The sequence below is a fragment of the Megalops cyprinoides genome, chromosome 4 (assembly GCF_013368585.1).
Source record: "Megalops cyprinoides isolate fMegCyp1 chromosome 4, fMegCyp1.pri, whole genome shotgun sequence".
Taxonomy (NCBI): Eukaryota; Metazoa; Chordata; class Actinopteri; order Elopiformes; family Megalopidae; genus Megalops; species Megalops cyprinoides.
Window position 1 is genome coordinate 36,354,878 of NC_050586.1, and position 12,539 is coordinate 36,367,416.

The 12,539-nt window shown below is 48.2% G+C and overlaps 1 protein-coding gene across 1 annotated transcript in view; it reads left to right on the forward strand.

The window, feature by feature from the left end:
• The window catches only part of LOC118776475, a 72,533-nt gene extending 66,733 nt beyond the window's left edge, over positions 1–5,800 (forward strand). The window contains exons 8-9 of the mRNA XM_036526835.1: positions 1,924–2,058; positions 5,307–5,800. Of these exons, the coding sequence (XP_036382728.1) occupies positions 1,924–2,058; positions 5,307–5,800 (629 nt within the window). The remainder of the gene's footprint in view (positions 1–1,923; positions 2,059–5,306) is intronic.
• Positions 5,801–12,539: the final 6,739 nt, after the last annotated feature.

The window sequence follows — 12,539 nt, forward strand, 5'->3', positions numbered from 1 at the left end:
GCCATTTGAAAGAGCACGTGCCTGCGCTGAAACACACACACACACACACACGCGTGCCAGCAGTGATATTCATGCAATGCCCACCGGGGCCCTGTGAATTATGGTGATGATGGGGAGAATGACAATGGGCAGGCTGCTTTCTCCTCCACTCTGCGTCAGGTTGAGTGGCAGCTCCGCTTTGGGGACGGCTTCTGCCGAGGCCCCCGGAGCCTGTCGAGGTTAGAGGGGGGTCACGCTGTCTCGAATAAGCCGGTGGCTCAGCCTGTTTTTAAATCGCTCGTGGCCTAAACTGACTTAACTGCCTTTATGACGGCGGGGACAGACTTGAAACGCGAACCAACACCTTGTTTAAGCTGTTAAACTCGTATGTTATGCCTGGGTGGCTTCAGAGGGGTGTTAGGGGAGACATTTTTTGACTTCCCTCTGAACAAGCTAAAGAGCGAGGGGTGAGCCTGTCGGAGCCCCTTCACCCAGCAGTGGTGATTAACGGCAACTGGCGGATCTGGAGCGGAGATGATGTCACCCCCACCATTCTCAACGGCACCAAGAGGCATCTGCTCACATCTGTCTACAGCTGGGGTGGAATGTGCCACGGCCTCTTTTGGGGGGGGGGGGGGGGGTGCTTTGGGGAGCAGTCGCTTGGTGGGGTGGAGGGGTGGAGAGGTGGACGGGGGTGGCTCCCGCGCCCGCCCACGCAGCGAGGCCCGGCTGCAGCAGGCCTAGCGGTGGGAATCGGATCGCTGGCACTGCCGCCCACGTGTGAAAGACTGTCACTGAGCCTGACTGAAAACCCCACATGTCGAACTGAGGAGACCCTGCAATCTGAGTGTCTACCCAACGACTGATCCGCCAAACCTCAAACATCCCACCCATCCCGCCCCCCACACCACAATATGAGGATCACCCCCCCAATCCGCAAAACCTCAAACATCCCACCCCTATACATTACGTTACATTGTTGTCATTTAGCAGATGCTCTTATCCAGACCCAGTTACATAGGTTGCAATTTTTACATGTTGTCCATTTATACGGCTGGAAATTTACTGAGGCAATGCTGGGTTAGGTAACTTGCCCAAGGGTATAGCAGCAGCACCCCAGTTGGGAATCGAACCAGCAAGCTTGTAGTTACGAGCCCTGCCCCTCCCCACTATGCTACACTGCCGCCCCTCTAATTGTGATATGAGGACCTCTCCCCTCTCCAAGCCTCAGAGGTATGGATACCAGTGCTGGCTGTACTACTTTTTCACACTTGTGGCTGGGAAGTGATGTGGATGTGGTAATGCAGTGCTCCAAGTGTACGGTTCACTAGGCAGCAAAACACTCCTGTACCAAACGCTCTCAGTACAGAGGCTGGAGGGCTCCCGTGCCAAGTGAATATTAACCATGCATGACACCAGAACCTCAGATCATACTTGAGCACATGTCTCGAGCTGGTGAAAAACCATGGGGTCCATGGGATCTTTCTTCTGCTGTTAATTTGGTGTTTTTTTTAATCACCGTAAATTTTAAATTTGGTTGCATTCTTGATATGTATTCTTCACAGTGCTGTGAATGCATACTCCTAATTAGCTAATTATGTATACACAGACTGTTGAATGGAACCACTTTACATTATTCATCTTCTTAGCAGATGCCATTATCCCTGGTGATTTGCATATCTTGCTTATGTTTTACTTATTAACCATTAGTATGCAGCTGGATATTTACTGAAGCGATTCAGATAAAGTCCTTTGCTCAAGGATAAAGTTGCGTTGCTTCACCAGGGATTCAGACTTGCAACCATCTGATATCAAATTCAGGTAACAAAACTGTTGTGCAGGTGTATATCTGATGCTATAGGTTTAGGTTACAGTCTGGATATTTGGGCCCGTTGTTGGAGCTGTTGTCCTCACTCAGCTCACTGCAGCCTCCCCTCTTTGCAGACGTACTTTCATGTTACGACAGCCTGAAAAGCACGGCGTCGGAGGCAGCCCTCCGCGATTTCCTGACAGCCTTTAAAAACAACTCAGAGCAGATCCAGGAGGCAGCGGAGGCGCTCGACCCTTCAAAGAGCCAAGGTAATCAGCGCCTCTCCCTCTCTCCCTCTCCCTCTCCCTGCCGAAACCCCCTCCAACCACGCACCTAGCGCATACATCACAGCGCCTTCCTCTCAGATCAGACTTTAATGCCGACTTTACCTCATCCCTGACTGCTGCAGCGGCACTTTCATCCCACCGCCCCGCCATCGGCCTGTTTCATTACCGCGCATCAGAGGTTGTGAGGCACACGGGAGTGCTCATGAAATTCTCTGATACCTCTACATGGGCAAACCGCCCTAAATCAGACCTGTACCAGAAACATGTCCACGCTGCCATTTTATGTACCACAATTAATTTTGAAATATACCGTATTTCCATACTGGAGGCATTACAGCGTGCGTGGCTGCTCTAGCTTCTTGTTAATGTGAACGCTCGCCGAGGAAACGCTGCTTACCGTACGCGCCGGGTATGCGGCTTCAACCCACAAGCAGCTTGGAATGTTCAGAAGCAGAAAAAAAAATACAGAAGGGAAAAAAATGTTTTTTTTTTTTTTTTTGGCTTTGTAACGATGTGATTTAAGCTAAACTTAATGAGTTGTGCCTGACGTGTTCTGTGTGTAAACGGGCCCGGCTGTGAGGGCGGCTGTGAGGGCGTCTGCGACGGCGAGATGTGACGAGGGGCTGACAGCGGTGGAGCCGGGCCCAGACCTCCCAGCGAGGGAGAGCGGGCAGCCCTCCGCAGCCGGGTCGAGCGGAGGCCGGCAGACCGCTGGCATCGCCCGCTCGTCACGTGTCCCCCGCGAGGCGAGGGAGGGAACGTCGCGTGTCCGTTATTTCATCTCGTAAAATCCGTTGCTGAGGCCCTGTTCTCAGGGGGGTCAAATGAGGTGGCCTGATGGCAAGGAATGCAGGGTCTTCTTGCCGTGTGTTCAGAGGAGTCAGCAGCATGGAAAGCTTGCCGTTTGACGCCTGCCGAAGCCGCCAGACACGCCTCGGCGCACATGAAGGCGCAATTAGCATGCGATGCTCTCCGCTTTGTTTCCGCTTTCCGAGGGATGAAACGCGCTTCCCCTCACCCCTCTTAAATCAGCGCTACACGCCAACTGCCGCTATTTTTACTGACAGCGCTGTCTGCTGACTGAAAAACAAAGACGCCTCGTTTGCAGCAAAAACAGGCTTTAGCCGAATTTTCATCAGAGGCAGTTTCACACATTTCACACTTTGAAATTCGGTATACAGTATGTGATGCTTTATTTGTGCCCTTTGCCATTTCAGTGGTCAGTTCCCACTTAGTTCATATATCACCACTGCGGCGAGAGTGTAGAATTTCACAATTCAACACGTGCTTTCGAGGGCGAAATAATCAGCATTTAAGCATCTCGGATCTGCATTAATCCTCTCCCCGGCCGATCCAATGAAAACAGGTTCGCGGGCCGGTTTTCCAGCAAAGTGTTTGCAAAGTTTTTCCTGAGGTGGCCTGGCACGGCGGGGCCAGCTGCGTGTGGTCCCGGCCGAGGCGCGGCCGCTCCGTGCCAGAGGCCCGCTTCTGCGGCTGCCCGCTGCTCCTCCCAGGCCTCCCCTCTCCTCGCCGGCTAGCGCGCTGCCTTTCAGCTGGAGTCGGCAACGTTAAATATTTACACAAGGGACGGAGGAATGCCGCTTTTATTGCCGTGCGGAGAGAGAGAAAATCGTGTTGTTTTAATAGCTGGAGGTGTTTTTGCCACATCTCAGCGTTTGGCTGAGCCGCTTTGATGTGCTCTTGAGCCTCGTAGCTCCTTAACCGACCGTGTTACGTGCCACTCGCCAAAGCGTCTAGCAGTGGCCTTATCTGCGTGCAGCTACACAGCTGGTGAGGCGTGCTCCTCTGAAAACCCGACGATCGACATGTCGTTTAAGGAAGCATTGCAGCAATGTTGGAGGAAATACACGTCAGCACAAGCGAGCCGTTATTTGTTTTTTTTTGTTTTGTGGAGAAATTTCTCTGTCACCGTTAGGTTGGAGTCCTGTGTTTTTTCTTGCACCTCATCGTTATGCCACATCACTCGTGAAGGTGGTGCGGGACCCAGAGCAGTCTGTTGAAGCACTGCACCGCAGGAATGCTGCTGACAGTGTCGCAGGCTATATTTTCAGCTACCGGTAGCCATTGTTTCCATTTCATTCACACATTAGCTGATTTTATTCTGCTGGTGTCACGCGGTGGGCCTGAAGCTACTCTGTCCTCCGAGAGGGGCTGTACACAGCGTTTCGTACCCACATGCAGCTGGGCCGAGCGCTAGCCTCTGACCTCCCAACTTCAAATATTCCTTATCGCTGCTCCTTTGTGTCTGTACAATAACTCTGCGACAGTGTGTGGCTGTTGGCTTTTGTTATCTGTCAGTGTTGTTCCTCTGTCCTTACGTTCTATCTACGTATCAGTCCATGTCAGAGGGGCCATCAGGGGACGTGGCCCTGAACCCGCCTCTCTCCAGTCAACGATCCAGCCCTTTGTTTGCTCGGAGCCAGCTCAATAGGGACCTCGGAGGGTAAATATGCAAATGCGCTGACATTGGGCTGGGATTGGTATTGCCCCCCCTCCCCGACCCCTGGAGGTCATCTGGCCCCGGGGCTGCCGAGACAGTAGCTTCCTCTGGGCGGGCGGGGGCCTAGAGAAGGTACACTGCGCTTGGGGTCCAGGTGATCCCTCCGAGCGGCGAGATTTACGGCATTCCTGACACATTCCGAGACACATCAGAAAAGCAGGCCTGATTTATCTGCGTTTCATTTCACACTCCCACCTTCTAAACCCTTGCCGTCATCCGCCCCCGGAACGGGCGCTAAATCTTCCCCGCATCGCCCTCCACAATGTAAACCGGCTGTTTCGGTTATCAGCTCTGCTAATGTAAACAGGGTGAGGATCTCGCAAACCATGTGCGCCTCTGTCTCCAGAAATGCAGGTGAGCTTTCTGTGCTGTGAAAGCAGCCGCTGCCTTGCAGGGAAAACTCAGCTGATATACAAGTATCTCGGGTTACCAAGAATAATAAACTGTAATTTCCTCTGATTCTCTCATCGTCTCACCCCGCACTGCTCTTTTGCTTGGTCTGTGCTGTTTCTATTTTGCTGAGCAGTGGGCCTCAAAATTGTTGACCGCATTGGTGTAAATTATACAAGCCACATATTAGGAAATACAATATTTATCTTTTGGAGTCTTTCTGCAGGTTACCAACTGTGTGAATTAAAGGAATCGTCTCGAAACTGTATGATGATTAGCCCGCTGTCTGATCCACTAACTGTCTCTCCTGTGCCTGTAGGAGATGAGGCCCTCTCAAGGTATGGGAAAGAGTTCTTTAGCTCGGTAGAAGAGCTGCTGAAGGATTGCGCGTCTCAGAGGGACAGAGCCGCCAACGAGCTGCAGTTGCTGAAATCGGAGTACGACAAGGCCTGCGCGAGCCTCCAGGCTCTCAGGAAGGAGCGCAGGGAGCGCAGGGCAGCTCCGAGGCAGCAGGGGGCGCCACCTGGGGCGGGAGGAGCGGAGGGAGCGGGACGGGACAGCCCGAGCGAGAACAGGGCAGACGAGGAGCCCGAGAGCCAGGCCAAGGCGGCGACGGCACCCGCCGTGCTGCTGAAGCCGAAGCCAAGCGCGCTCAGGAAAGCGCTGTCGGCCGACCTGCCGTCCGCCACCTCCGAGACGGGCGCATCGCAGCAGTCCCGGGTCACGCAGAGGCCAACCAATCGCGGGCAAGGGAAAAGCCCCACCAGGAGCAAGAGCTTGAAAGTGCCTCCCAGGCCGTCGTGGCAGAGCTAGCAGGTGTTGGGAGGTGGTGGGGGAAGGGTTTACGGAGGGGTGGGGGTGTGGGGGTGTGTGAGGATGTCTCGCTGCGCTCTCAGTCTGGAGCTCTGAGAACTGGGACACAGAGCAGCGCGTGGCAAGAGAGACACCCGGGTTAATAGCTCGTGGAAAGCACTCCGGGAGCGCGGAGCCGGCCGACGTGCCCAAGGAAACGAAAAGCACTTAGAGGCCGTGTTTTCTGGTGTCAGGAAAAGTCCACGTCTTTTTTTTAACAGGTTACAGTGCTCCAGCGGTGCATTCGTGGCCTTTCCAGCGCGGGGGTGGGAGCGGTGAGAAACGGGAGGCACCTGCCTTTATTTTTTATGGCCTCTGCCTCACCCGGTTTCGCAGCTAAATTAAACATGCAGGTGCCATGTTTTTATGGTTGAGCAGTGGCATTTGCCGCTGTCTGGAGGACCCACAGGCGTCATTAATGATTTAAACATTTCTCTTGTGTGTTCTGTGAGTTAATTACCTTCCCAGTGCTGCTGATGGTCCAATCTTCTCATGACATGAAGTGTTTTTACAGAAAGACTATCTTTAAATACCCACACATTTATATTTATAATGCGGAATATTTATAGAGTAGAAAAGTTTTTTTTTGGTCAACAGAGGAAATAATTGGTTTGAGAGCTGAATTTTTGTGTTTCTCATTTGAGGTAATCCAGTCTGGGATATGAGCACGGTTAAAGTGCAAACTTGGTTAAAATGTAAATTTTCATATTCCGCTTTAATCACAAAGCTGGATGAACGATCAAAACACCCATGTGATTTTCATACTGTAGCTCATTATCCATGGAAAGCGCCAAACAAGAGAGCATTGAAATAATCCTCTGACAGCCTGTCTGGGGTAGCTGGGAGAAAGGGGTGCATCACGTGGCCTCACAACCGACTCGCTGGGTGCAGACCAGGCCCAGATGATGTCACTGCGAAGATGTACCACAGTGATGACTTGGCAGTGAGTCAAATTTCAAAGCATCGTTTTTTATCTCTTTAACTGTGAAATCATTGGTAAATTTCATTTTTGTTTTTTTTATTTTTTGATCCCTATGCAATGATATTGATTATTAAAAACTATTTATTTAATATCCCCATTGTTGCTCAGATGTGTGTTATGAGATAACCTGGGGTCATAAAAACATGCTTTAAAGTGGGCTGAAACAATAAAAGGGCCCTAGTCTAATAATTTTGAAAATGATTCATGTATGCAGTTTGTAAATTGGGATAGCATGTGTGAAAGTCTGACGTTTGAAATTTAACAGTGTCCTACGTGGCTAAATTTTGGGATAGTGCACTTTCATTTAATATTGCGTTGTTTGAGATCATGCAGATTGAATTAAACGATAATCTTGCTGATGTCTTAAGGTTGCACACCTGCTCCTTCCACTTTCTTGAGACTAAAACAAAGGCATATTCCTATGCCTGCCAGTAAGGGTAATTGTCAATAACATCAGGATCTGAGGTTCTCAAGGTTTAAAATTTCAAGACTACACTGGGCTTCACGTAAGCAGACTAAAATTCTTCTCTATTCTTATAACGTCAGTGAATATATATCCATTTCTGTCGAGTCCATTTATATATTTTGGATGGAAAGCACCAAGTAATGGCAACCTGTTCGAGATAAAAGATTTTCTTCTGTCTGCTTTTCCTGTATTCATATATCAGTGAAATAAACTTAGCCACTGATCAAGTCTCCCATCATACGTATGTGTACCGTTTAGAAAGCCCAAGAGGCATAAAGTGGCCCATTCAGACAAGGAACAGCAGCTTAATATGGCAGTTAACTGAAAATGCTAGAAGTAGTGCAACACTAAACCATCAGTCTTTCTTCAGATGTCTTTAAATGGCAGCTACGCTCATATATCACAGAACCTACACCCATTAACATGCCTCAGAGAATGTGGATTTTATCATGCCAGTAATTTTTTGCTCTTTGAATGAACCGGTACAGCAAAGCATTGTGGGCCGTGGCGTAAAGGATCAGGGAACAAAGGGCCCCGCCCCCCGAGCTGGGTGCCCTCCCCTCTCAGGTAAACCGTCACTGCCACTGACGACCGATCTCGTTTGCCCCCACCCCCCGCCTGTCCTCTCCCCAGACAGAAGTACGAGTGGGATGCATCCGTCACCCCCCTGCATCTACCCTGCTCTGACAGCTCAGATGCAAAAAAAAAAGCACAAGAGAGACAGAAAGAAGGACAAACAGATAATAGAGAAAGAAAAGAAGAAAGCCATTTGAGTGATTCTCTGCCGTTAGCTCTCCCTTAATTTTTAAAAAGAGCCCTTATCCCCTAAATTCTGTGCTTACTCATGAATAACACATGGACGGCGTCTCCCCTGCTCCCTTTTAGATGTACATGAATGGCGATGGCTCAGTGCCGACCATTTCCTCTGCTTGCAGGGCTAACCTGATTAGCCTGTTGTTGTGCCATAGTCTTCTGACAAATCTGTTTATGGACAGAAAAGGAAGAGAGGAGAACATAATCGCCTAAAGACCGCCTCCCCGCAGCCCATCAGCAGAAAGGCTTTAAAGATATGGCCCTTTAGAGCGATGGCTTTCTGTAATCACATTGTTCATGTCGAAAGCCCTGCGTATTACGTGCCATTCAGATACAAATGTGTTTCATTAAAATCCTGCAAACAATGTGAAATGCCCATTATTTAACTAATGACGCGAATCCCTGCAAAGCTCGATGCAAATGTAGTGTTTGGCAGAGGCATAACTTTCTCAAATAAATAGAACATGAAAGGAAGAGCGCAGAGTGCTCGTCTTTATTTATTTATTTTAAACGAAACGCGTCCTCGTACGCTACCACGGCAGTAGTCTGTTAGTCTCACTCGCCAACTTGTATTGTGGTTGTAAAGTGTAAAGTTTTTAATCTGTGCTACCAACTCTTACGTTGAGTTGCTTTATACAAAACATCAGTTTTATACTTTGATTTCACATCTCCTGTCTGGGCTGAGTTTTGCTTTGGTCATGAGTTTGACCAAAGCAAATGAGTCTCACAATGGTTTCTCATTCCCAGTGCTGTGGTTGTTTACATGTCTGTGTGTATAGTGTGCTTTCATCTAGGGCAGTGCTGAGGTATGAACATGATGCCTTTTGAACACCATTGACAAGTCTGACTTTTTTGTTTGTCTATAGCAGTTGCATTTGAAGAAAAAGCAATGACAGTATGGTACAGAGTAGATCAGAACCGTTTCTCTGAAGCAAGATTTTTGCTGTATGTTTTTGAGTCAGTCTCTGTCTGTTAAACTTGATATTCTCCAGAGGCCTCACCCACGCGGATATTAATCAGCTCGAGCCGTGCCTATGAACATGAATAAATGGATTTCTGAGAGCTGAAATATTTCCCTTTATAAATGACATCAGGCATTCCTTGAATGACAGATCAAATGACATCATGGCAAATCCAGGATGTTTTAAAAGCACTCCGATTGGATGGAAACCAGCGCCCTCTGACACTCGCAGCTCAATCATGCCAGGCAAAGTCATAAAGTTTTATAACGCCAATTTGATTTCATTAAGTCCTTCCCACGCTGTTAATTCATTACATCGATCCGGATGGATTTATATGTCCAACTGCACCATGCGGGATCCGACTGATGATAACGGTTCTGGGTTCAGATGTTCTTGTGAAGCGGGGGGGTGTGATGTGGGGAAGGGGGGGGGGGGGTGGATTGAGGAGCGCTCTAATGAGACGGGAGACGGCGGAGAATGGGCTCAGCTCTGACCGTGTCGGTGTGGCCTTGTGTGCGGGGCCGGGACTGCCGAAAGCCCTGCGGACTTGCGGAGGGGGAGATGCTGGGAAGGCCGGATTAAGGGCTTTAGAAATACAATCCTGCAGGTGACATCATCCGAGTAAACTTTGAGCCAGAGCTGCTAATCCAGTTTATAGTGTGTACCTGGGGGGGGGGTGCTTGGGGGTGGGGGGAGTGAGGAGGAGGCCAGCGCTGGCAAGGAATGAAAAATTAAACAGGTGATGATAATCCTGGCCTCTGAGTGGGGGGGAGAGAGAAAAGGAGAGAGGGAGAGAGGGAGAGAGAGAGAGAATCTGCTTATATTTCCATATTTCTTACTACAGACCAGCCTCTGCCAGGCATCAAAAATGCCGTTTCTGCACAGCTAAATGTGGGCTGTGCAGATTTATGTTGTTTACCAGCAGAAAATGGCTGTTAAAGTGGCCCATATTCATTCATTGCGTCTGCTATTTAAACCCTGCACATTATACATAATGTTTTTTTTTTTTCTGATGAATGAGTTCTTACTTTAGCAGTTGATTTACTAGGTTATTGCATTTTGCATTTTGTTACATTTCTGTATCGCTGCAGGATGCCAAACAGGGTAATGTATATCCTGTTGTGGTGTACCTCATTCGATAGTGTAGACTGTGAAAGACCGGCATGGCTCGTATTGCATTGCAGACATGCACCACGTGCTGATGCGGTGGTCTCATCTCCGCTCCTGCAGATCATTACCTGCATGTGTGAGGGCAGGAGGTCCAGCATACAGAATCGACAGTTCAGAGATTCAGTTTGTGTGAAGCCCCGAATCCATGATTAGAAACAGAACTGGCCACATGGATGGAGTCTGTCACTGCAGGCAGTGGGGGTTATGTATATCCTCTGTGTGTTTGCGGCCTCACTGTGGAGACGATTAACATATACAGCTATGTAAAAATAAAAAATGTAGTTTTGGAAGTTATGGTGTATTCCAGGAGCAATGTGACTCCATTCAGAAGGATGCATCTGTCGGCAAAATCAGGAAACAATTCTCCTCGCGTTTCATTTTTCACAGGATGTCTGCTCTGCTGAAAAAAAGGCAGCTGTTAGCTCTGATTGGACTACAAAGGGAAATCAAAATAAACTGTTTTTAAGTGACTCTCTTTTTTAGCGTACGCATATCAGGTGCACACACATACAGAGTGAGAGTGATAGAGCACATTCAGTGTTTTTCTTCTTAGTGCCAGGAGATATCGCCCAGGTTCTGTGTGGCTGCTTGTTGGAGGGAGTCGGCCTAAAGATCAACCCTTCTGTGTCCCGGGCCCTCTGCCCCCGTACCCCACGCACTCCTTGTCCTCTTTCCCGGCACAGCTGTTGTAAAGTAATGTGGGTCTTGGATTGAGAGCCCAAAACCAGCTGTTTCATTACCTGTAATTAGAGCCTCAATAAATGAATCATTTCCTTTGGATTGTAACTGCTGGGGTTTGATTATATCCTTACAGACATTAGCCTCACTGGACGGGTTCCAGTACCAGCTGCCTCGCAAAACACACTCCCCTTAGATGCCGAGAGACGCAGGGAGTGAAGTGTAAAATGTTATATGCGGCTCTGAGGGTTTACTGCAGCGAGTGAAGTAATAATCCAAGGCCGTGGTGCTTTTGAGGTCGCACCATCTTACTCCCAGCAAGTCAATACAAACACTGAGGAAATGTAGCATAGACAAGTCATGAGTCATTATTTAAGTTTTGTCATGAACAAGACAAGTGCAGACTGAATTAGGATAGAACCCGTTTAAATCAAGGGGCGAGCACCCTCAATGAGGCAAAGCTGAGTTTTCAATCATCAGAAGAAAAATATGACATTTGTTTGTAAGATGCGGAGGCACACTGAGTGTTTAATTTCCCTTTCGCATCTATCAGAGCCGCAAATGCAATGTCAGTTAAGCAGAGATGGAATTGTAAACAATTATTGCCAATGTCTCTGAAGGGCAGACGCGAAAGGAGGAGTCCAAAGAAACAAAGAAAATGATTTATGATGGCATCTTCCGACAGAACGCCGAACAACAGGCGGAGGCAGAAATTTTCAGGAGAGGGATGTGCAAACGGAACATGTCCCTTCTCCTCTGTGAAGTAGTACAAGGGCTGCTCATAAGGACTGAACATTATTATTTATGATTTCAGAAAATATGGTGAATATACTTTCATTGAGTATGTTATGTGCCAGCAGCAGTCATCTTTTTGAGGTGTGCAGTTGCATTCACCATGTTGCGGGGAGAGACTCTCTAGGACTGAATTTGATTGCAGTTGTCACCGTTTCAATTTATGAAGGGACTGATGTTTAATAATAATGTAGTTCTACAGTGAAGAGGATTATTGCACATGGATTCTTACAGTCGAACAATGCAAATCAACAGAGAATTTCAAAAAGAGGGTGAATATTTGTTTCTTTGTTCAGAGGACTTCATTGATATGTATGAGTTGCAAGTGATCACAGTATGTGTAGCTCCTGTCAAGAATTTTGACACGTTGAGCAGTGCACGTTAACTACACACAACACCGTGAGTCTTTTGAAATGGAACCAGCACAAGCTAAGCATTTCATGAACCACTGAACTGAACTGGACCTTATCGAGATCACCGCCGTACTGTGTACTATTAGTCAGAATGCAACCCTGTGAAATCTCTGCTGGATTCAGGATTCCCATCTTGACAAAGACATAAGGATTCATGTACTTGCAGATCTCTGTGACATTCATTGGGCAGTAGGAATTTCTGTGATTGAAGGGACATGCCCAGTAAACGTCCAGTTGTGAAGCTTTCAGGGGAGGTTTGTGTTATATCTGAGATTTTTATTCTCTCTAACAAAACACAAGGCTTTCAACACCTTTCTGCCGTATAAAATCCAAACACCCATGAGGGAGATAATAATGTTTAATGGTTTGGTTTGGTGTTTTCCTTAGCTATTCTTAGCTGTGACTGGCAAATTTTCAGGTCTGG